Source organism: Antechinus flavipes, chromosome 6, assembly GCF_016432865.1.
Source record: "Antechinus flavipes isolate AdamAnt ecotype Samford, QLD, Australia chromosome 6, AdamAnt_v2, whole genome shotgun sequence".
NCBI classification, from domain to species: Eukaryota; Metazoa; Chordata; class Mammalia; order Dasyuromorphia; family Dasyuridae; genus Antechinus; species Antechinus flavipes.
This window is the reverse complement of record NC_067403.1, coordinates 35,300,027-35,325,135: the sequence shown is the minus strand read 5'-3', so window position 1 is coordinate 35,325,135 and position 25,109 is coordinate 35,300,027. Positions and strand designations below refer to the sequence as shown.

Here is a 25,109-nt window from a genome sequence, read left to right as displayed (position 1 = left end):
TAACTGAAGGATATTGAAGATTGCAAAATGGTGTTTGGATTTTTTAGTGTGTTCTGATGTATTTCTAATATATTTTCAGGAAAAAATGGCTTTGATATGAACTGGAATTTTGATAAATGTACATATATATAATTCAAATATAATTATATATAATGCAACTTCTGCAACATATTCTAATAGAAGTGATGGGGTTTGATCCAATTTTGAAGGACCCACATTTTTAATGTTCAAAGTCCTTAAAAACACTTGCTTTTTAATCCCAAGGAGTGGAGGGCAATAGATATGAGAATGACAGGCTTAATTTTTACATCTTTATATTCACGGTATGAATCTAGTAAGAGATGAGAGATTTAGTTACCAAAACCATCTCTTCTCTGTTGCTAGGTGATGGATGGAGTTAGATCAGTGGGAAAAGAGGCTTTACTTCTGGGTTTCTCACAAAGGTAAAGGCTTTCTTTTCCTTCTGTTCAATAATCTTAAAGAGATTTATGGTTTTATATAAAGAGCATGACAAAAAATCTCCGCAATCTTAATAGGACCTCTTAGTAGGCAAATAATAAAACAACTAAAGGCAGCCAGGGTATTTAAATGATCCAGGGATTTGAGGTCATTTTAAACTCCTCATGTCATCTAGCTAGGGTGGCCTAGACTTAGCCAAACAGGAATAACTGTCTAAAAAAGAGAACCTTTTATTGTTTTGTGTCACGTACGGCTTTTTCCACTATGGAAAAGACTATGAACTCCTTCTCATAATAATTGTCTGTTGTCTATATTCATAATTGAAGGAAATGCTAAATTTCACTGAATATAGTGAAAATATGTCCATTGACCCATTTATATTTTTGGTACTCTTGAAATCTATCCACAGATTTTGAGTTAAGAATTCTTGATCAAGTGATTAATATGTAGATAATATTTCTGAGCATATTCAGGGCCATAAGCTTTATCACTGCAATATTCACTCTTGTAAAGATGGAACAAATCAATATAACTCCTAAAATCTTTAGGAAGAAAGAAAATGACAAAGTCAAAGGGAATGTTCAATTTTCCATTTTGAATTGGAATGCAGGAATTTACATACAAAATTGTTTCAAAAGTTACTAACGGAAAACACTTGATAATTGGGAGACTAAGATTGATCATAATGTCAAGTACCATGTTGATCTAAAACAGAAAAAGGAAGAGCAAAGTAAAAAAGTATCCAAAGGAAATATTTTTGTGTAGCTTTTTAAAAATTCTTTTTTTCTGTATTTACTAAAGATGTCCACTCTCTCTGGAACCAATATGGCTACATGTAAGTTGTACTTGCTAGTACTCCAACTAATACTAATAATAGTAGGGCCAGAGCTGATGGATTTGCCCATTTTTGAGTACTCAGTGCACATTTGTCTGACAGTGCATGTATCTGAGTGAGTAAAAAAGGAATTAAATGAGTCATAAACTTTAGAGATGGAAAGGATACCAGGGACTTTCTAATTCAACATCTTAATTTTGCAAATGTGGAAACTGAGGCCCAGATAAATTAAACTACTTGCCCAGGATCATATAGGAAAGAAACATCACAAGATCCAACCCCTGGATCCAAGCTGTCCCATGCTTTCTCTTCTCTAATAAGCGAAAGCTTATTTTTGGCCTTGTTTTGCACTTATAAAACAACCTAAAATACTTGTCCTTTTTATTTCCTTTTAGAAAATGGATAAATTTGGAGCATGGTAGCTCATCATATTCAGTCACTAAGTTGTAAAATTTTAACCTATTGCCATTTCCTGATAACAAAGATTTCAATAAAGCCTGAATAACATGAAAGTAGAAAGAAGAACAAAGCTATCAACTATTATACTCTGATTCCTTCCTCCTCGAATGCAGAATTCAGTCACAGTACCTCATTTTCTTAAGCTTCTTAGCAAAAGCCAAATCAGTTGGCATCTGATCTATGCCATATGCATTTTCAGATAAAAGAAAAGAAGTTGATATTCGAAACCCCTTTATCTTTTTTTTTTCTAAAAATGGGGGCATTGCTTGTTGCCCTTTTAATTCAAGGTGAATAAAATTACTCTTTTAAAAATTATTTTTAGCACATACAGTTCCTTTAGTACAGGATTATCAAGTAGCACAAAAGACTAAGGTACATAATACTTGAAAATAATGAGCAAGAATAGTGTTTCCTGAACCAAGATAATGGCCTTATTCTCCCTTGGTTCTAGTAATCCAAAGACTCAAAAAACCCAGAGCACAGAACAGAATGACATTTCCCTGCATTGTCAAGTTTCAACAAACCTTGGAACATCAACATTCTTGAGGGAACAGATAGCATCAAAAATGATCTGTCATTCTACAACTCACATGGAACAGTGTTAGTTTAATCTTCAAAGCAATAACTCATACATCAGAAGCGTGATTTTAAAATAATGAAACAAAAATTTCACTAATAAGCCACCATTCAAACCTACACTGTTCTCTTTGAACAGTCAGTCACCTGTGTCCAACAATATTGCCATCACTCCAAATATCTTTGGAACTCTGTATTTAGAACTGCATTTGGAAACAGTGTGCAAGCCAGATGAAATTTGCCTCATTACTTTATGGTGCCATGTCATTTTTGATCAAAAGCCATGTCATCCACATTATTTGTCAGACTTGGCTTGAAATGGATTTTGGCTGCTTCAACAAATTAGATCTGTCCTCCAAAGATGGAGAATTTCAATCCTTGAAGATATAAATATCTGAAGCGCAGTGTAATGAAACAAATACTGCATTTGGTGTCAGATAATATGGATTCTAGGATCTGGTCTGATACTTATGATATGATCTTGGGCAAATGATTTGGATCCTCTGATTAAAATCTGCAAATAGGGAGCCAATAATACTTTCATTACCTTTCTCATAATATTGTTAGACGGATTAAATGAAATAATGTTTGTGAAGTACACCAACATTAAAATTCTATTTAAATATAGACTTTTGGTTACTCTAATACATAACAGCTCCAAATTATGAGGGTCTTTGTTTAAAAGTTTCAGAAAAACCAAAAACTTTAGGTTTCTTGTATTAGGTTTTTGAATAGGGCTATGACATAATCCAAGTATAATTTAGAGAAATAAATCCATCAATGGTATTAGCATGAAAAATTTTTGAATGGAAAGAAACTAGTTAAAAGGTTTCTGAAGTTAATTGGGTGAGTGCTAATGAGTTTCTTCTTTGTCCCAAGTGATTTCCATTTAGTTTTTTGCCTGTTATCACCTATGGAAAATCATCATTAATATTTTAGATTCTCATTCCCATTTATTGATTCTGATAGACAGTGAGGTTTTCCAAATGTTCCCGTTTGTAGGTAATTGTGCTGATGACATCAATGTGCAGGATATAATAGGATCTTCTCAATGAGATCTACATAAAAAGTTATACACTGAAAAGGCAATTGAATGAGGGAAATCCCTTGGTCAGATGATGACAAACATTTGATAGACATATCATCTTGGTAAGCACTAGACAATGTGTGGAACCAAACTGAGTAGGAAAGAACGGATGGGGTTGAATTCCATTTAGGAAACTGTGGTAGGAGGCCACTACATTCCAATAGATTTCATTTCTGGGAGTCCTACATAGTTTAAAAATATAATCATTTAAGACTCAACATATCTCTGGGGAAGGACTCCTTTCTCTGATTATTGTTGTTGCATTTTACCTATAAACAACGTTTATTCTTTTGACTATGTGGTCTTGCAAGGCAGGTTCTTCAAAATTTGCTGGTTAGAGTCATCTAAGTTCTCCCCCAAAAACTATGTTCCCATATTTTTAGGATTGGAGAACAGCAATAAATTAAATTCCCTAAAATGTACCTTGGTCTTGATGTTACATAAAAGTATCTGAGAAAATGGTATGAGGGTTTCTTTTCCTTTTAAGTTACAGATGAGGAACTTTAACACCTTTTATCTAAATGAAAGAAGGTTAAGTTAGTTGCCTCCTAACTACATGTAGATCATTACTATCTCCCTACTCAGTTGGGCAAAGGCAGCAGTATGGAATGAAGGGAAGAGGAAGATGTATAAAGCTATGGAAAAAGAGGAGAAATTGTTCTATTGTTGTTCAGTTGTGTCCAACTCTTCATGACCCTGTTTGGGGTTTTCTTATCAAAGAATGAGAGTGGTTTGCCATTTCCTTCTGCAGTTCATTTTACAGTTGAGAAAACTGAAGCAAACAGAGTTGTACAGGGTCACATAGTTAGGAAGATGAGTCTTCATGACTCTATGTTTGACATTTATACACTATGGTGGAAGGAAGGAAGAAGATAAATTAACAAGAATAAAAACGAGAGCCCCCTGTGCTGATTAGCTATCTACCCCGTCTCTCTCTCTCTCTCTCTCTCTCTCTCTCTCTCTCTCTCTCTCTCTCTGTGTCTCTGTCTCTCTCTCTCTCTGTGTGTCTCTGTGTCTCTGTCTCTCTCTCTGTCTCTCTGTCTCTTTGTCTCTCTCTCTGACTCTCTCTCTCTGTCTCTCTCTGTCTCTGTCTGTCTGTCTCTCTCTCTCTGTCTCTCTCTCTCTCTCTATGTCTCTGTCTCTCTGTCTTTCTCTCTGTCTCTCTCTCTGTCTCTCTATCTCTTTGTCTCTCTCTTTGACTCTCTCTCTCTCTGTCTCTCTCTCTCTCTCCCCCTCCCTCCCTCCCTCCATCCTTCCCTCCCTTCCTGTTTCCCCCCCCTCCTTCCTTCTCTCCATCCCAGAAAATGATCACAGATGGCTTTTCCTTTAATTTAAATGTGTCTTCTGATAAGCAGTAAGCATATTCAATTTTGAGAAGTCTCTTTTGCCATAAGTTACAATTCCTTGACAGAAAAAAAAAAAAGTTGGCAGGAGTTATAGGGAAAACTTTTTTTTTCTGTGAGATAGCACTGACATGGGGGAAAATTCTAAACAAAAGAGGGAATCATATTAGCCAGGCAGGTTCAAAACCCGGATCTATTGACTTTGACCCTAGTTATGTCACTGGGGAGTCACAACCTTGCTCAGTTTGAGCAAACAAAATAGAAAAAATATGAGTACCTTTCTCATAGAGTTGTCGTGAGGATTCAAGAAAACATTTTATGTAAAGTACTTTGTAAACTGAAAAGGACTACATGACTGTCAACTCTTGGTATTAGAATGTGACTTGAGATGTCACGTACGCTTTTGTTAGAGTGGGGACAATTTATCTCTCTGAGACTCATTTGCTGTTCTGTAAAAGGAGGAAAATTCTATTACATATTGCCTATCTCACAGGACTGTGAGGAAAATGCCAACTTTAGAGAGCATAACATGAGTGGGACCTAATATAAGCTCATTTTTACTTTATTTCCAAAATGTTTTAGATATTTACTAAGCATACAACATTGGCAGAATCAGTTAAGGGTTCTAAGTCTTAGTTTACTCATCTGTAAAATGGGGAGGCAAGGGATTAAGTATTTATATAGTATCTACTATGTGTCAGGCATTGTGCTCAGTGTCACAAATATGACATCATTTTATGTAATCCTTGCATTATGCATCTCAGAGGGTTATTGCAAGAGAGTACTTTTTAAACTAATAAATGCTGTCTAATTGCACTAATTATTAAATATTATTCCTATTAATCAAATTCTGTTCCTTGTTCCAACACTTTTGAGCTTCTCTAGGCCATGTTTTTCTCATCTGTAAAAATGCACTAGATGATTTAAGACCCAGTTCAGTTTTACATTCTAGAAACTGTGAGATAGAATATGCTAATCACAATGCCATTATTTATCCAGAATATGATTTGGTTAAGATTATCAATCAATTTGTTATATCTTTATCATCTATGCATATGTATATGTATAAATATACACACATAAATATATACATATACTTATAGAAGCATATATATTTGTATATGTGTATATGTTTATATATCCATATCTGTGTGTGTGTGTGTGTGTGTGTGTGTGTGTTATATGTGTGTGTTTCTAATAGGATCTGTTGGAAGCTTTGCTTATTATTTATTTAAAAATATATTGGTTTTTTGACAACTACTTTTGTATTAATTAGTTTGTCAATGTTTGCTGAAAGTCCCTTGAACTAACACCACATTACTTCTTCTCCCATACGTTTCCAATCCTTCATAAATCCAGGATGTGTGATTTCAGTGGCATGAGTAACACTCTCTGCTGTACCATATTGCAACCTATTTGTTTTCTAGGAGGTTTTTTTCCAAGAGTCGTGACTGAAATAAATCATCACCTCGTATACATCATCCTCACCTGAACTTCTGAACAGTCTCTGAACTTCACTAGCCTGGGCCTTGGATGGTAGAAGTCTAGTCCATTGACATGTTCACATTCAAGTTCTTTATGGTTTTATATGTTCTTGGAGAAGTTTCATTCCACTGGCATCCTCTAACACTATAACAAGCTGGCAGATGAGGACTGTACCAAAGGATTATGTGATAGCCAGAAAATAAGGATTTAAGACAAAGGATTTAAAGAAATTAAAACAAAGAGTTTTGTTCACACAGCCAACAAAGTCATTTCCCTATAGTTCTGACCACGTCACCTTCTCTGACTTGGTAAAATCCAGTGGTTTTCTTTTTACCTCTGGGGTCAAAAAAATATTTTTGATTGGCTCTTTCTATCTTCCCACTCATTTTCCATATTACTTTATTTCTTATATTCTATGGCCCAGGCATTCAGGCCTCCTTACCATCTCTCTTACAATGAACTTTCACCCATCTCTTTATTTTTATATTGATTATCTTCCATGCCCAGAAGACTCTTTCCCCTTATGTTTCCTTTTTATAGTCCATGGCTTACTTCTAGATTCACCTCAAATGCCAAATTCTACAAGTCTTTTTCTTTTCTTTTTTTTTTCTTTTTTTGCATCAGTTTTTAAAAAATATATTTATTTATTTAAAACTTGAATGCAAAATAAGAAAAAGAAAGAAAGGAAAAAAATACACAAAACATTTTTATGGACCCAACAGAATCTCAGGGAAGATTCAAAATATATGACAATAAATTTCCATTTCAAGAAAGCACAAATAGTAGAGGACATTATATTCATAACTATCCATCTTTGCTTTTTTGTAGATGTTATTTTGTTTCCCACTGTGCATTTATTACTTAGTTCTTCTTCCCCTTTCCCCATCCAAGCAGATTAGAGTTAAGCAGCTTTATATTAATATATTTATACATCCACTATATATATACACACACATACATCCCTTTCATCAATTGTTTACATATGTAAACACATTAAATGAACTGATTCTGGTTCTTAGAGATGGTTAATATCCTTTCATTGATTGAGATGTACATATGTGTATATACATACTGTACATACAAATATACACCTACACACATATATACACATAAATATATGCACATCTAAAATACTGTTGATAGAGCTGACATATGATATAGATTTCTCTCTTGATTGAATCTCTTTCAAGTTTGATTTTATCTATGATCATTGATTACTACCCCAACTTTTTCCAATAAATTCTACTCCTGATCATTGTTATTGTGTGTGTATATCTCTTTGTTCCTATCCCTGCTAACTCTTCTACTTTACTTCTACCTGTTAACTTGCCTTGCTATCATTTAACCCCCCCACCCCCATCATGGACCCTTCACTTAGTTTTTCCCCCTACCCTTTATCCCATCCCCATTAATCTATGTACTTTTGTCCAACTGCATACTCTTCTATTCCCCATTTTATCCTATTTTCTCATCCCTTTTTTCTTTGTAGACTTTGGAAGGTGCTTAATCCTTCTTGGTATTCACACTTATATACACATACAAACACATACACATATATACACATATGTATATGTAACTATATATGTGTATATGTGTGTGTCTCCTGAGAGAGATAGCTAATACTTCCCTTCCATTCTACCTTAGATCTACTTGCATGCTTCTTTTATGCACCTATTTACTGGTATACTATAGATGCATACAGAGGTACATCTTTTTCCCTTCACCTCTTAGAACATGAACTCCTTCAAAGCATAGACTGTTTCTGTTTATTCTTTGAAGCAACTCCTGGGATGAGTTTTCCAGTTTGGGGACCAATAGCTTACATGTGGCAAAAAGGTATGACACGGAAAGTCATTTAAAAGGAACAGAAAAAGAAAGAATAACAAGAGAGCTAGACTGTATTGATGATCTGTCTAGAAATATAAAAAGGGAGTGAGAGGAATTTATTCTTTCCTTAGTCCAACACTCTGTAGTATATAGTTGGTACTTAATAAATGCTTATTGATGACTAATAAATACTTGTTGACTGATTGCTTCTTCCAGGAATGAAAAGAAAAGTAGGAACTATTTTCATGAAAACTGGGATTATTTAGGGGGATTGAGTTGAGTGAACAGTAGGAGAAAGTTATTTTTTAAAAACTCATAAATGCAATATGTGACTTCTTAGAAAGTACTTGACAGATGGTTCATTTAAAATAATAAAACTGAACTCTATAGGTCATAATATCTTTCTGAGATGTGTGGGAATAGATTTTTTTTCATATTTCAAATGCTTCCTGATGTATTACATTTGGTATTTTTCCACCAAAAGACAAACAGTAAACGAAACAATTTAGACACGAGAGAAACATTTCCTAGTACATATTTATCTAGTTTTGTGAATATTTAGTAACAATAATTGATATTTATATGACATTCTTCATTTTAGAAAATGTTTTGTGTATTATAACATTTCCTTACAATCCCTAAAAGGCATGCAGAATAGGTGTTAGTATCCCCATTTTACAGATGAGGAAAAACAAAGGTTAAGTGATTTGTTCAGCTAAGGCAACATTTGAATCCTCGTCTTCTGACTGCAAATTTAAGGATTTTTCCCAATTCAATTCCTAGCACTTCTTCTAAAAAGATGTAAGAGATGAGATATAAGGTTGTGGCGAATCCATAATTGCTTAAGCTGATCGTGTAGTTGTGAGAAAGAAATATTTCATAGTTGACCGGCAAAAGGCATCTCAATCAAAGAAAGGACATTTACAACCTTCTCCAAGAACTAGTTCATTGTATAGGTTTCCATATGTAAACAGTTGAAAAAAAAGGATGCTTTTCTTACAAAACCTAGGGAGGTAAAAATAGCACCCACTTTCCACAAGAACATTTCAAATTGCTTTTCCTAAACTCCATTGAGGTAATTTCCAAATTTAAAGTTACCCGTTGAGAGAAGAATAACAAGGAGGTGATACCCCTTAGCATGTTGTGGAAAATGACTCTAGTGGAAAGTGAGCAAATTGCTTTCTTGATGGTTAGCCCATTTTCTCCACCTTTCATTTAAAGCAACAGGTTAAATTTAACAGAATGTATTTGTCAATACCAGCAAGTCATAATCTACAAACTCTACCTCAGCCACGAGTTCATTTTCCACAATCCGCTAGACATTCTGTGCCGAGTACCTCATCATGAGCCCAGGGAAGTCTGATTCATCCTCTACGTTTTTTTTTTTTTTTGATTGAACACTTCAAAGGAAGTCAGTGGTTGCATCTATATGGGAAAACTCATGTGGGGATCTGAACAATTTTGCAGGAAGTTCAAGCTATAGAAGCAGCTAATCTGAATCATAGAGACCCAAAGACATTTCTGACTGATTTTTGGACCTGCGTGTTTCCTGCCACTTCAATTTCAATGTATCCAATATGCAGCTAATTTTTTTCTTAATCCTGTTCTTCCATTTCAGTTTTTTATTTCTTTCAGCGGCACTATCCCCCTACTCCATTCACACAATGGTCCTATTATTGGCTCCTCCTCCTTTTTTACTTCTTATAACTTAATCGGTTACAAATTCTATCAAATTCTGAAAAACATTTTCTGTCTGTTATTTTCTCCCTATTCTCTCTACTATCATCCTAGACTACTATTATTACTCATCTAGGCTACTCTAAAAGCATTCAAACAGTATGTCAGATAGTGCATTTTGTGGGGAAAAATGTTACAATAAGACTGGTCTTTGCTTTCAAGGAGTGTAGTAGGGAAGATGTGAAAAACAAAGAATTATAAAAGAAAATATATGTGATATATACATAAGAAAAGTGCAACTCATTTGCAATCATTCTGATGCATCCTTCATCTCCTCTCTTCCCTGCTCAAAGCTTATTACATCCTAAGATTAAAAATTCTAATTCTGACATTCAAGGCTCTCCACAGTAAGGCATCTTTTTACCTTCTCAAATATTGCTTCTCTTTATTCTAAATCCTTTAGCTAGTCAAACTAAGGTAATCCCATCACCCTTTCCTTCACGTTACTACACTCTATACATGCCCTTGACTTTCCCACCTAGGCCTTTGTTTATGTTGTTCCTAGGTTTAGAATCTTTTTATTCTAAATTTCTGTGCATCAGTTCAAATTCTTGATCTCCACTACTACCTCCTCTGTCAATCAATAATACTTGTGTCTTGAATAGGTATCCCGTTGATATTTGGCTCATCTTTCTCATCATCACTGGCAGTAAATGCTGACCCCCTGAGATTAACAGGAGCCTTAATACATTAATGAGCCTTGGAAGGGGTAGTATGAGTAATAGAATCCAAATCCTGCTTCCACTCCAGCTCTCACAGCCATCATCCATCTGGGGAAGTAACTCCTGTGAAGGAGGGACCAGTCATTCCCACAAAATTCCAACCACCTACCATTCCTAGGGCAGGCAAGGGAGCTTAACTGAAGTAATGAGACACTCTGAGGAAGAGACAGAAGGCCACATGTATCAGGAAATCCAGCCATCACTATCTCCCATTCTACTTTAATGGATACAGCCCAAGATCCTTTTGGAACAGCAATGCTTCTAGTCCATCATCCTGTGAACAACTGCCCTGGAGGTGCTATAAGTCACCAATTGAAGACCCAAGCGGAAAACGAAGTTCTTGGGACCAAAGTCCTTGGTACTCTCAAACAGTTCAACTGAACTTCAATCAGAAACAAATGTGCTTTTATTAATAAATATGAAATTAAAAAGGGAAAAATAATGTCCACCTTGCCTCTATTCTACGACCACGAGACCGTGTCTGATGTGCTGCTAAGATTTTCATAGGTGTTGCCTCCCATTAAGAGTGGGAGTCCCTTGGAGTTTGCTTGCACCTTTCTTACCTATTTTTATGCACTATTTTGATTAACATTAAGAGCATTCTTGATATGTTATATATTTCCCTTGTCTAATTTGTGGCTTGAACTGGAACCCAGATTATGTCAAAAACACTAAAGACTAAACCAAGAACATGGAGACTTGTAAAAGTGTATTTCTCTCTCTCTCTCTCTCTCTCTCTCTCTCTCTCTCTCTCTCTCTTTCTCTCTTTCTCTTTCTCTCTCCTCCCACTTTGTATACATACCTTAACACATATATATATAACACATATATATAAATAGGTATACAAAATGAAGTGTGTGTGTGAGAGAGAGATGGCCATCAGGAAGAAGCATCCTCTCAGCATCCTTCACACATTTACCTATGCTATAACATTAGTAGCAAGACCTTAGGTCCTTATAGACAGGAGACAGATTTACCTATGGGAGTAACATCAAGGTGGGATGGTACCTGATTGCCATGTTCTCTCTGTGGTTTGTCTATCTGTCTCTGTGTCTCTCTTTCTGTCTTTCTGTTTCTCTCTGTGTCACTGTCTCTGTTTCTGTCTCTGTTCTTGTCTGTCTCTGTGTGTCTCTGTTTCTGTCTGCTTCTGTCTCTGTCTTTGTCATCTGTGTTTCTGTCTGTTCTTGTCTGTTTATATCTGTGTCTCTGTCTATCCCTATTCTCTATCACTTTCCCTCTCTCCCTTTTCCTCCCTCTCTCTTTCTCCCTATATCTCTTCCTTCCTTTTTTCCCTATCTCCCTCCCCACCATACTCCCCTGAGATTTAAACTTTTCCCCTTATAGAACATTAAAAATGGTGTAGTGGTATTAAATTTAGTTTCACTTGTATGTATCATTTCCCTCTATTAGATCCTAAGCCTGCGATGTCAAGGATAGTGCCTGGTTTAGGTTTTGTTTTCGTTTTTTTTTCCCAACACCTAGCATGTGATAAAAAATAAATGCTTACTAATTCTTGGTTGAATTTCATTGAATCAAATCTAAATCTTAATTAAAAAAGGAAACCAACAGCGAGCTTTTTTGTTTAATTCAGAATTATCTAGATAATGTCCTCTATCACCTTGCTTTGCTCTATGGATTATTTTTGACTAACTGAGAATGGTCCTTTAAAGAATGGCATGAAAAAGGATCTTTCTTAGAGGAAGAATGGATATTTGTAATGATTTCTGCTCATACCTACAATCTATTGTAGAACACTTTCGTGAATATAAAATAAATATCACCAAGAAGGACTTTTCAAGATATAGTAGACTACGAATCAGTGCTTGTGATTAAACAGATGAGAATCTGTTCTTAAAACTTTCAAAGCTTTTTCTTTCATATAGTGTTGTTATTATTGAAAATACACTGCTCTGGTTGTGCTCATTTCATATTCTTCATCAGTTTATAAAGTCTCTCAAAGTTGTTCTTTTTCATTACATTGATGATAGAGTGTCTTTTTTTTTCTCCTGGTTCTGCTCAATTTACTCTGCTTCAGCTTATAAAAAATCTTTATATGTATTTTTTGAAATAACCTACTTCCTTATTTCTTGGAGCACAATAGTGAATACTATCACAATCATAAACCATGACTCTACCAGCCATTTTTCCATTTTTCAATTGGTGGGGTTCTGATAGTTAACAATTTCTCATCTTTCACAAAAGCTTCTAGTTTTGTACAGATAAGACCTTTTCTTTTTAAATATCTTTTGAATCTCAATGTGATAATCATTTTTTATTCTAGAGCAACAGTGATGAAATATGTTATCATTTATGGTAACGAGATGAAGGGTTTAGGGTAGAGAAATATATATACACACGTATCATTCTGCACATAGAATATTTCACTTTTCTTCCATGAATGATAGCATATTTATGCATATCTGCATGCACATAAACATATTTTATATTATATATACCTATAAATATGTAAAAATATTTATGTTTGTATACAGATAACAAGGGAATTTATTTTGTTTGACTATGTATTTGTTACAAATGATTTTTTTTTCAATGTGGTGGAGAGGGAAGAAAAAAGATTTTTGTTAACTTAAAAATAGAAAGGAGAGTACTTCAGATGCAGAATATTGCATGTAGAATGAAGTCACTGTATTATTAATTTTTGCATGATCATTTACTTTGCTAACGTGTCCCCTCCTGGAGTGGGAGTAATCTGTCAATATAATGTAAACCCAAAACAAATCAATGCAATTAATAAAAAATATTGGAAACTGTGACTTTGTTTTTCAATCAATGTGTATTTATTAAGGGCCTATTATTTGATAAGTACTATTCTAGACATTGAGGATATGGGTTGAAAAAATTAAAATGAAAAAATTAAATTAACCCTGACATACACATACATGACACACATACTTATATGTAACATGCACACATACACATAATAGTTAAGAAATATAAAAATAAATTGCCTCTGAATCACAGTCACTCCTATTCATTCTGACAAGTTGGAACTCTCACTTTAAAAAATGCGGTGAGAATCAATATTAAGTTGTTTATATATTTTTTTAAATTTTTATTTAATAATTACTTTATATTGACAGAATCCATGCCAGGGTAATTTTTTTACAACATTATTCCTTGCACTCGTTTCTGTTCCGATTTTTCCTTCCCTCCACCCTCTCCCCTAGATGGCAAGCAGTTTTATATATGTTAGATATGTTGCAGTATATCCTAGATACAATATATGTTTGCAGAACCGAACAGTTCTCTTGTTGCACAGGGAGAATTGGATTCAGAAGGTAAAAATAACACGGGAAGAAAAACAAAAATGCAGATAGTTCACATTCATTTCCCAGTGTTCTTTCTTTGGGTGTAGCTGCTTCTGTCTGTCATTTATCAATTGAAACTCAGTTAGGTCTCTTTGTCAAAGAAATCCACTTCCATCAAAATATGTCCTCATACGATATCGTTGTTGAAGTGTATAATGATCTCCTGGTTCTGCTCATTTCACTTAGCATCAGTTCAAGTTGTTTATATTTTTACAGCAATCTGGGGGAGGTTAACCAAGGTATGCTCTGTATCCATCTGTAATTATGTTCATTTCTATAATGGCAATTATAAATGAAATTGCCATCTATAGGAAAGTCTATGTTTTAGCAGATCTGTCTCTCTATGGACTGTGGAATAAATCTAAACAAGCAAAATTTCTTTTTTTTTTTGACCCTTGAAATGTCTTAATCCAACTAAATAAAAATTTGAGTATCATGATCAACTTTTGCTTCTAATTCTTACTGAAAAAAAAATAGTAGGCTGTGGGGCTATATGAATATACAAAAATTTACTATATATATGAGCATATACATATATAAGCATATAAATACATATGCGAACAATGTGCTGTATGTATTAAAAGGAAAAGGTAGATCAAATAGTTTGATTCAGGGTCCCTTTTCATAAGGGGTACCAACTTCAATGACTTGTCAGGGAAACAAGGAATTTTTATGTGCAAAGGTCAGAAAACAATGTTGCCTTCATTTGGCACTAAGGGAAACAGTGTCTTGTTTTGATAGCATATATCAATAATGTGTGGAAGTTTTAGGAAAGAGCAACAAAATGATTACAAGGATGGATCACACGAGAACAGTTCAAGGAAATGGAATTGGTTAGTTTAAAGCAAAGTTAAATATTTATCATTTACACATATACACACACAGAGGTTTTCCCCACTTTTAGTAAACCTTCACTTGATTCTGCCTTCATATCAAGCTATATCTCTCCTTTGTTTTATCACCAAACTCATAGAAAAAAGTTGCTTTCATCCAAAGTCTCCTATATACTCATCTTCTCAAGCTTTTATGATCAAACAATTGAAACTGCTATTTCCAAGGTCATCAATTAGCTTTTAATAGTTTAAATCCAATAGTCTTTTCTTAGTCCTCATATTTCTTTACCTCTGCAACTTTTGATGGTTCTAAACAATTTTCCCTCTTCTTAATATGGAATATTCTCTATTTCCCGGATTTTTGTGATGTTTCTCAAAAAGTTTATCTTCCTATTTGTCTGATAGCTTGTCTCTCTGACTAGATTATCATCCATCTTTTTCCTTTAATTGTGTCTATAGCCTAGGGCTCTGTCTAGACCCCCTTCCTCTTGTGTCTGTACATCATTTCAATGATTTCAGAAGCTTAATAATCTTCCATCCCATTCTCTAAACCCCTAAATCAAACTGTCTTCCAAACTTTCCTTCTTTAGTCAACACTGCCATCCTTTCCATTGTCCAGGCTCTCAACTTCAGAATCATACTTGAATCCTCAAAGTTCTTTATACCATATATTCTCATTAAATGCCAAGTTGAATTGATGGTCATTTCAACTTCAATGTTCCCTTTATAATAATTTCTTTGCATTCACACAGCCATCACCTTAGTGTAGGTCCTTTTCATCTCTCATCCACCCTAGTGAATAATCCTTCCAATTAGAATTCCCAATTCTGAATTCCTTTAATTCAATTTCCACAGAGTTAGCAAAATAATATTCCTATAGCATGGGTCCGATCATGTCACTGTGCAGTTCAAAAATTGTCAGTAGCTCTCTTTTGTTACTAGATTACTCAATACATTTCTCTCATGTTTAAAGATTTTTACAAGCTGGCCTCATCTCCAGACTTATTTTGTATTTTTCCACTTCATGCATGCTTTATTTCCCTCAGACTTCTACTGTTCCCTGTTTCTAGCATCTCCTGCCCCTGTGTATTTGCACCAGCTGTCTCCTATACCTGAATAGCATGCTTTCTTTAGCAATACCTACGAGTCTTTTGTTTACTTTGAGGCTCAAATTGGTTGCCATCTCCAACCTGAAATCTTTCTTGATAGTCCTAATGGTTTATGTGTTCTTTCTGTGTGTCTGTCTCTCCCTCCCCTCCTACTATCACCTCTCCTTTGCTTCCTTCCTACTCTCCTTTCCTTTCCCCTCTTCTCTTCTCCTGTTCTTTTCTCTCCCCTCCTTTCCCCTCCTCTTCCCTCAAGTTACCTTGTATGTATATACATACCATGCATGTGCTCCAGTAGATCAACTTTTCAATTTTGTCTGTCTTAATGTCTATTAGTTTGTTCCACATGGTAGATGCTTTAAAATGTTTATTTGATTGAATTTATTTGAGTATAAGAATGAATATTTTGGTTGAGTATAGTGGTACACACTTATAATCCTTGCTAATGAGGAACCTAAGGTGGTATGACTGCTGGAGCTAAGAAGTTCTGAGCAGCAATAGGGTTGAAACAAGTGGGTTGTCTACATCAAGACTGCCATGAAGATGGTGAGCTCCCAGGAACTGTGGGCCTAATGAGCTAATTAAAGAGGAGAAAACCATCTCAGGTTAAAATTGCAGTAGATTAAAGCTTCTGTTCCAATCAGCAGTGAGATTCAGCCTGTGATTAGCCACTGAAAGTCCAGCATGGGTGAGATTAAAAAAAAAAAAAAAGAATGAATACTTTGATTATGAAGGTCATACAATACTACAAAAAGTAATGACAGGCACAAAGTTATATTATCCATTGTTAAAGCTTCCAAAAGTCCTCAAGACCATTTTGCCTAGGATTCTGCTCTTGTGGGAGGACAAGAAAAGGGAAGAAATCATCATAATGAATAAGGAAGGAAGGAATGATGGCTCAAAAAGGGAAGGGAACAAAAAATAATGGGGAAGCTGAAGAATTTACTGACAAATTAGATCTAAAAAACATTTTCTGACAATATTTAAGTGACTACATATGATGTCCCCACCCTTCTGACTTAAAGATGCTAAGAGTCTTGTGGCTAATATATTTTAAGTGCTGTGAAAGAAAGACATTATACAAAGGAGGCTAATCGTTACAATCCTGGAGGGATAGAAACAGTTTTAACATGGGAAAAATTTCTATTTACATGGAAAATAGGGAATTTCATTTTGCTTTGCTAACATAATCCAGTTGAAGGTTCCAACACATGTAGTCAGTCCAAGAATGAACTCTCTGGCTGCCTTATTGTAACAAAGCAGTAATTATGGCAGCAGCAAGAGAAACAGCACTATTAATCAAAGAGGGAGAGAGCTTCTTCTGCCTGGGACTTTTTCATTTCAGGTATCTTCAGATTGGAGTTCTAGGCTCCACTATTATCACACTGAAAAGAGATGTTTTTTATGAGGTAGTACATGGGAATAACACATCACCTCCTGCCCTATGGAATTAAATTAAATAGGGTTTACAAGATTAAAAGCTATTGGCTCCATTCTTCTGTATTAATATAAGTAAATGTGTCATTGTTCTTACTTAATTTGAAAACAGCAAAAATTTAATTTAGTCTGACACCATATGCTGATGCTTATGTACTACCTGGCCAAAATTGCTTTCAAGTACATTAGGAAAATCCTACTGGTCTGTCCATTGTTCAGAGAGACATAATTATATGGACCCATTCCTAAGTAGGACTAAGCTGAGAAGAAGGGGCAGAATGAGCAGATTCATCGACTTGGTGGCCTTTGGCTCAAGTAGAGCTATAAACTGCAATTCCTTTATGAAAGATGCTATTATGTATTAACACTATAACTGGCTCATACTTCATGTACTTAGTGATGGTCATATAAAGCAATTTTCAAAAACATCCTCTAAGAAGTAATAGCCCATTGTACTAATTGCAAAGCTAGCAAAAGTTAAATCTTAGGGAAAAAAATGTCTTTATCCTGACATACAGAGTATCTTTCTAGCATTTTTCTAGACATTCACTGGTTAACAAATCTAAATTCATTTCTCTGATTATGGTCTTTTCAAATGTCACATGGCTAAAGGAGCATTGACCTTGGAATATTCTTGGAATATAGTTTCAATTAAGATAGTTCTCCTTCCCCCCAGTAAATTCCTGTCATTAAGATATCCTGGGTCCTTTGTTCATGTGGTCCTAGGACTTTGTAGGAATATATTGAGAGGACAATAAGACATTTCTAAAAAACTATCATGTGATTCATTGGGGAAGCAATAGCCAATATCATTGGGAAGGGGAAAGGAAGTTTGGAAGAATCCCACTGTTGTATGAGGGAGGTATTGTAGATCCCATATAGAAAGAGACAAAGTGAGGGAGCAGGACAGTCTCACCAGTGTCAAGGGAGATGGTTAGATCTGTTTATGTGGAAAACACATGGGATGTATGTCTCTGACTCTGTATGCAGCAAAACAAATAGAGAGTAATTGGACAACAGTGAAAGAGGGGAATGTCAAGAAGAATCATGGACTTACAATTGTCAAGGGTTTGAGAAATAATTAATTACAATTTCCTTGTATTACAGGTGAGAACACTTGGATCCAGAAAGTTGCACAACATGTTTGAGGTCACAGAGATTGAAAGCAGAGTCACGATTCAAATCCTGCTCTTTCTAATCCAAATCCCGATCATTAAGCAATCCCAACTCCATTCCTGTAGCTTGGTGTGAATGATTAACCTCAGCTAAAAGCATGAATTTTTGGCAAAATCAGTTTCTCCTATGAGTTAAGGCCTATGAAGGAAAATGAGCTGGTATCATGAAGAGATGAAGGTTCTGAGTCTGAGATGAGTGGGGTTTTAGTTTTTGCTTTGCTACTTTCTAATCTAAGTGACTTTCCACTTTTTCCTCAGTGTCCTTATTTGTACAATGATTCCAAAACAAATGAACACTAAGTTCTCTCAGTTTTCATAAGAGATATGAGTCTCATATCTGGAGATGTCCCTGGGTCAGAGAATAGAAAGCAGGATTTAGAACATATAGATAGCCGTGAAAAGATCCATGGAAAGAACCCACAACTCTTGCATTCAGACTCATCTATCACATTTCTATCAGATTTGATGCCATAGACATTGTTAGACCAATTCTATTAGATTGAAATCAAACCAGTAGGAGCCATGCAGCAGACCCTTATATGGAGAAGCTCTATTAGTCTGGAATTCAGATTTATATCCGTCCCCTGCATCAACAAATATACATGCAGGAAATTTCAATGTTGATGAGAAACGTTCATGAAAGCAAACTTTGGGACTCTAGGGTATGCATTTGCCAGTTGAATGTCAAATAGTCTTTGTTTATGAGGCTTTGGTTGCATCTTAATCAGTATAAATGGAAAAGTTGGTGTTATCTTAGCAGGATGTTCAGCAGAATGACTTTCCTACTACGTATAGACTCACACAATATATAAAAGCACGATGAGAATATTTAGGTTGCTGGTTGTTTGGCACAAAGGTTTTACAAACAAAAAAATAATGGCCAATGAATTATGTATATATCATAGGCTAATGTCCTTTATTGATTAGAACATTAGCAGATTGTGTTTGGCTGGACATTTCTATTATCAAATTATTATTTATGTCTTGATCTTTTTAAGATTTTTAACATAACCAATTTCATTAAGCACTCTAAATTAGCCCAAGGTAACAAAAGAGTAAAAATAAAGATTATTTATCATACTGTCACACTTAACTATGACACCATAAATATGGTATCCAAGGGTCCTTTAAAAGGTCATCTAGTTTACTATCCTGATTTTTACAAATGAGGATTTACAATCAAGATAAATAGTTTATAGCATATGACCAAGGATGACTTGTGCACAAAGAAACAGAATAAAATCCATCATGAAAGAAATTTATCATCAAACAATGAGCTGGACCAGTTACATGGCAAGCATGAGGAATGGATAACTTGAATGTCATATGACTCCCAAGGAAATATTAAAAGACCTAGAGGAAGTCCTCTGGTACATAATCTCCAGCCCGGTGCTCATTCCTCTGCTTGGCTATCTCCTTCCACAAATTCCATTTTAAATGAAATATCCAGATCAGCCATATCTTTATGGCCTGCCCACATCAAAGAAGGTGATGTGCTCCAATAGCAAAGCAGAATCACAGTAACACAAAGGAAATATGAGATGTGCAAATCTAGGGACATCTCCATCCCAAATCTTCAGACTATTTATGCCCAACCTGTGGTACAACCTCCTGAGTTTATATTAGACACATTCAAACATATTCTACCTTGACTCCAATATCATAATGTCATTTATCCTCAGATATGAAGGGTGAAGAATAACTTCCTACTGGAGTTTCTCTACCATGATCTTCTGGTACTTTCTTCACCATGCCCCAACTTGAATTCCCCTTCCTCACTTCCATTTTCAAGTTCCTTTTTTCATGATCGCTTCTCTCATTAGAATGTAAGCTCTTTATGATCAAGGACAAACACTTGTACTTGTATTCCAAGTTCTTAGCTCAATGACCAGGACATAGCAAGCACTTAAATGCTCACTAACTTGATTCAAGATAATTTATGAAAAACATGGACAAAAAGGCAGGGATGGGTTTCTATTTGCACAATTAAGGATTGCCCACATCCGTGAAAGAATGCATTCATCAGAGATATGGAAGAGATACAATTTACTCATTTGTTAATTAGTGATGAATTATTAGTTATATTTGTCATATTTATCCACAAATAAAATTTGTCACATTTGTCCACACTCAGTAATTCTTGGGCAGAACATGGGGATAGTTCCTTAAATTAGGCTATAAATTAGTATATAATAGAGCTAGAGATTGAAATTCAACTTTCTTATGTTTATTCATTCTTAGGGAGAATTTACAATTTTTACAATAGTAAAAAGAAAAAGCACTGAACTATGTACCAGGTGGTTCTTTTATTATTTGTTTGATTTTGGGAAACTTTATTTTCTCATCTGGGAAATGGGGTGTATGAGCTAAGTGATTTTTAAGGTTACTACGTCAAACCTTAAGCAATCTGGGAGTCTATCATCCCAAATACTGATATAGGAGTTAGGAAATTTGAGTTCTACATTTTTACCAATTATTAGCATCATGGCTTCAGTCAAGTTTCATTTACTTTCTGGCTTTAATTTTGCCATCTAAAAATTAAAGGGAGTGGAATAAACATTATCGTTTCCAAACTCTAGGTCCTATGGTTGTCTTAAAAGCAGTATTGTTATTGTGTTCTTCACATTCATCAGAAAATCTGTTCATTTCTTCCAATAAAATGTTTCCCAGTTTCCTTCTGTAATTAACTAGCTTATCACACCAAGAAACCAGTCCTACCCAGATGGCTCTAAGATCATTGGATTGATAAATCTCATAAGAAAAGTTAAACTTCAAGGACAATTTGGACGTGAAATCTGGTTGACAAAGATAGTTTTGCTTAACAAAACATTTATTTTAAATACAGGGATGAAAGTTCGATTACCTTTGGTAGGGTGTGGGTGGGTGTTAAAATGGGCATAGCTATATTAAGCTTAAGTTGTCCAATTAAGATTTTCAAGTCATCGTTAGAATTTTCTTTTCTGTTTTTTTTTTTTTTTATCGTTAGAATTTTCATGGGAAAGAGATTTGGCCCTTCCTCTCACACAAAAGACGCAAAATGTTTAAAGGTACAGAAAAACCAAAAGCTGCAGCCACATACCGTAATCCATAGAGGACCGTTCCATCAGGATGCAGCCGGATCATCCGATTCTTCACTGTAACCCCATGCACAAATGATTTCTTGTCATTCAGGAAGTATGTGTCTGGCACCCAGAGCTGGTCTGCTACTCTATTGTCCAGAGTGAGGTTTAAAGGGATTCCAGAATAAGATAGTCTTTTGTCTTTCCATGACTGCTGAAAATACATTGTGAGTGTATAGTCCTGTGAAGAATAGAGGGAACAAAAGGGAAAACTTTTTAATTGACTTTTTATATCATAATCAAAGAGAATTTTAAAATAAGACAAATTGTTCTTGGCAAATACATTGTAAGTGTATAGTCCTATGAAGAATAGAGGGAATAAAAGGGAAAACTTTTTAATTGACTTTTTATATCATAACCAAAGAGAATTTTAAAATAAGATAAATTGTTCTTGGCATTGTTTGGGGGTATAATAAAAAATTATCTAAAACTGATGTCTACCCTCAATGTCAGTCAATAAAAATGTATTAGTGTCTACTATGTGCCAGGTATTGGGGTTACAAAGCAAGGTAAAAACCAATTCCTGCCTTTGGGAGGTCATAATCTAATTGGAGTTGGGGGTGGGATAAAGATGTGTAAAAAGAAGTTGAAAAGTATGTGTTGGTGGATGCTCCCAGAGGAAGCATGATGAAAGTCAGAGAAGTGCGTCTGGACATGTTTCCCAAATTGAGGACCCACATATTGCTCTCCATAACCCACTATTAATTGTCTCTTTTCAGGAGGGAGAGGTCCCTTGGGCCCATGAAAGGACTGAGGAAAGATGAGTTTTAGCGTTGATATGAACTTGAAGAATAATAAGATTCTTGAGAGAATGAAGAAATCCCAAAGAGGGCAAAAAGGACAGAAAAGGAAAGGACATCCTCTAGAAATGTTTTGTTTTTGCTTCTAATTCACATTTCCCGTGTGTCCTATTTTTTCTTAGCAGCTTCCACAGTCCCTGACCTGTTACAGATTGTAGGCAGGAATTCAACCCCTCTGAATTAGAATACTATGCTTGAAATTTCCTTAGAGCTTTTCAAGTTGTATGATCCCGGCCAAGTCACATAATACCTCTCAGTCTCATTTTTATCACTGATAAAATGGGGAAAATAGTAGCTTCTACCTTCCAGTGATGTTGTGAGGATGAAGTGAGAAAACAAGTTACATGTTTTGCAAATTCTTAAGGACTACATAAAAGTCAGCTATTATTATACTTACTATTGGGAGGATATTTCCATCTTAGAACCTGCACCAAAATCCTATCTTAATGTCTCATTTTAGCGGGCAAGTTATCTGATCTCTCAAAAGATAAGTCAGCAAAGAACAAGTGTTGGAAAGTCCTACCAAAATGGAAACACCTTGGATGAGATGCCTTTGTGTATCTCGTCCAAGTGCTGGACTAGGGAGGTTGCAAGAAGCTAATTCCCAGAAGATCAGCCACCAGATGATCTTTTCTCTTTTTTGGTCACTGAAACTCATAAAGTCCATCTGCTAAAGTGGAGGCAGATTACAGTCTGCATGAGCAGAGAGAGCACCCCTATTAAGAAATTCAAAGGTATTCTAGGTTTTGAAGTGATTATGAATATTATTGTGAGCACTGGTTCGCACAAAGCTTCACACACAGTAGGGTATATGGGTTTTGGACTAGATGGCCACTCTGAGGTCCCTTTTTAATTTTGCCCTTCTACGATTCCATCGACAGTGGGGAAAAAAAGCCAATTCTCTCTGACTCATTTGAAATGTTGAGTCATTTCCAATAGAGCCAGAAAGGACAGTCACAGCTGTGTTAAGAGCCTAGAGCTTCTGGCTCTAGACTTTGCCTTAGAATCCAGGCCTCAGTGTTCAGCACAATCAAAAATGAAGCGTAAATTTCAGCTCTTGCATTAAATTCCCATTAGCTTGCCCAAATTATCATTAGTGCTAACAAGGATTTCCTCAAAATGAGACTAAATAGTGAATTGTTTCTCTCCAATTTTTCATAGTAAAGAAGTGTTTTAATGTGTGATGGGGGAATAAAGCAATAAGAAATAGGGAAAATTATGATGGCAACAATAATATTGTAATAATAAATGGTAATAATTAAAATGATAGCTTTGTGGTAGACAAACAAAAGAATAAAATGGGGAAAATGCAATAATGTATAAATGGATAAATTGTGTATCCCATTAATCCTTCTCTCCAGAGACAATTGGGTTTTTCATAGAGAAGTAGAAGGTTCTGAGTCAGTTGTGCCATCTTGTTTTACACAATTCACAACAGAGCCATATGTTGTTTTTAACAGTTAATAAAAACCACCTTGGACTTTAAATTAAAACAATTATTTATCCCATTTGTAATGAGAGGGAGGACAGGGAAACTTTATTTTTTTTTAACGCCAGCACATAACATTTTGAAGTGAAATGAGGTGGGACAAAGATCTCTTGAGGTTGCAATTTCCATAAACATTCCCACAAACCAGGTGCTTATACTTTGTGCACAGAGGGAAAGAACAAAATCAGTGAGCCATGAGGAATTAGTTTCCCTGTTCTGTGTTTTGAGAGGAGGTGGAGGAGAAACCCAAGAGAATGATTCTATAAAATGAGACACAATTTAGCTATAGCATTTGCACTGAGACAGAATACACAATACCACCAACATATATTTGCATATATCTAGGAAATGGACAGTTTTCAGAGGGCTCTCCCAGAAAAATTCTGTTGTTGGACACACAATAATGTTTTGAGGAAGGATAGGATGGAGTATAAAAGATTTATGCAATTTATGTCTTGGAAAAACTACTTATGATATTTTAAAAAGCAATTTTTCCATCAAAGCAATATCATGATGTTAATTTGATCAATTATAGCAAAGTATACAGAGTCATCAGGGTGTAGTAGTTAGAGATTTGGCTTTGGACTTGGTTCAAGTCTCATCTGACACAGTCTTGCCATGAAATTATGGACAAATCACTTAACTCTTGGTATGCCAGTAAACCTTCTAAGACAAAAAATTAAGGAGAAGGTAGAAAAGCCTTATTAGGTGCTCCTTATGCTCATGAAATCATAGTAGTCCCCACTCATATATTAGTACTTGGGTGGATGCTATTTCAGGATTTAGAATAAAGGTTTTATGGTCATTTACTTAGAAATTTATTATAATAAGCTTAGCCTAGTTCGGTTAGACAAGACTTTCCCCTCCTAAAAAAAGAGGAACTATCATTGAGAAAAAGAATATACGTGTATTTGTTTTTCAATGTAATGTGGGAAAATTATTTTTCTGCTGTTTGGATTTATAGACATCGAGTCTGATATTCCCTATATGCAAACTACTCCCTAAAAATAATGTGGATGCTTTAGGAAGTTCTGAGAAGGTTGTCAGACAATAAGATATTCTTTAATACACTGGAGCAGAAATGTATTAAATAGTCTGGAGTTCATGCAATTTATCAAACTTAGGCATGGGAAGAATCTGACTCATATAAAAAGAAGGATAAAAGATACCAAATTGTTTGCATTCAGTGAAAGGCAGAAAGGGTAGATGTAATTTAGACTCAAAAAATGTTGAAAGATTCCAGAGAATTATTAATATTATCTAAAATTTTGCTTTTTGGAAGGAAGATAAT

General features: G+C 35.1%; 1 protein-coding gene across 1 annotated transcript in view; it reads right to left on the bottom strand.

Annotated features, from left to right (window-relative positions):
- GABRB1 (gamma-aminobutyric acid type A receptor subunit beta1) overlaps positions 1-25,109 on the bottom strand; it is a 425,588-nt gene that overhangs the window by 197,286 nt on the left and 203,193 nt on the right. Inside the window, exon 4 of the mRNA XM_051965722.1 lies at positions 21,490-21,710. Within this exon, the coding sequence (XP_051821682.1) occupies positions 21,490-21,710 (221 nt within the window). The remainder of the gene's footprint in view (positions 1-21,489; positions 21,711-25,109) is intronic.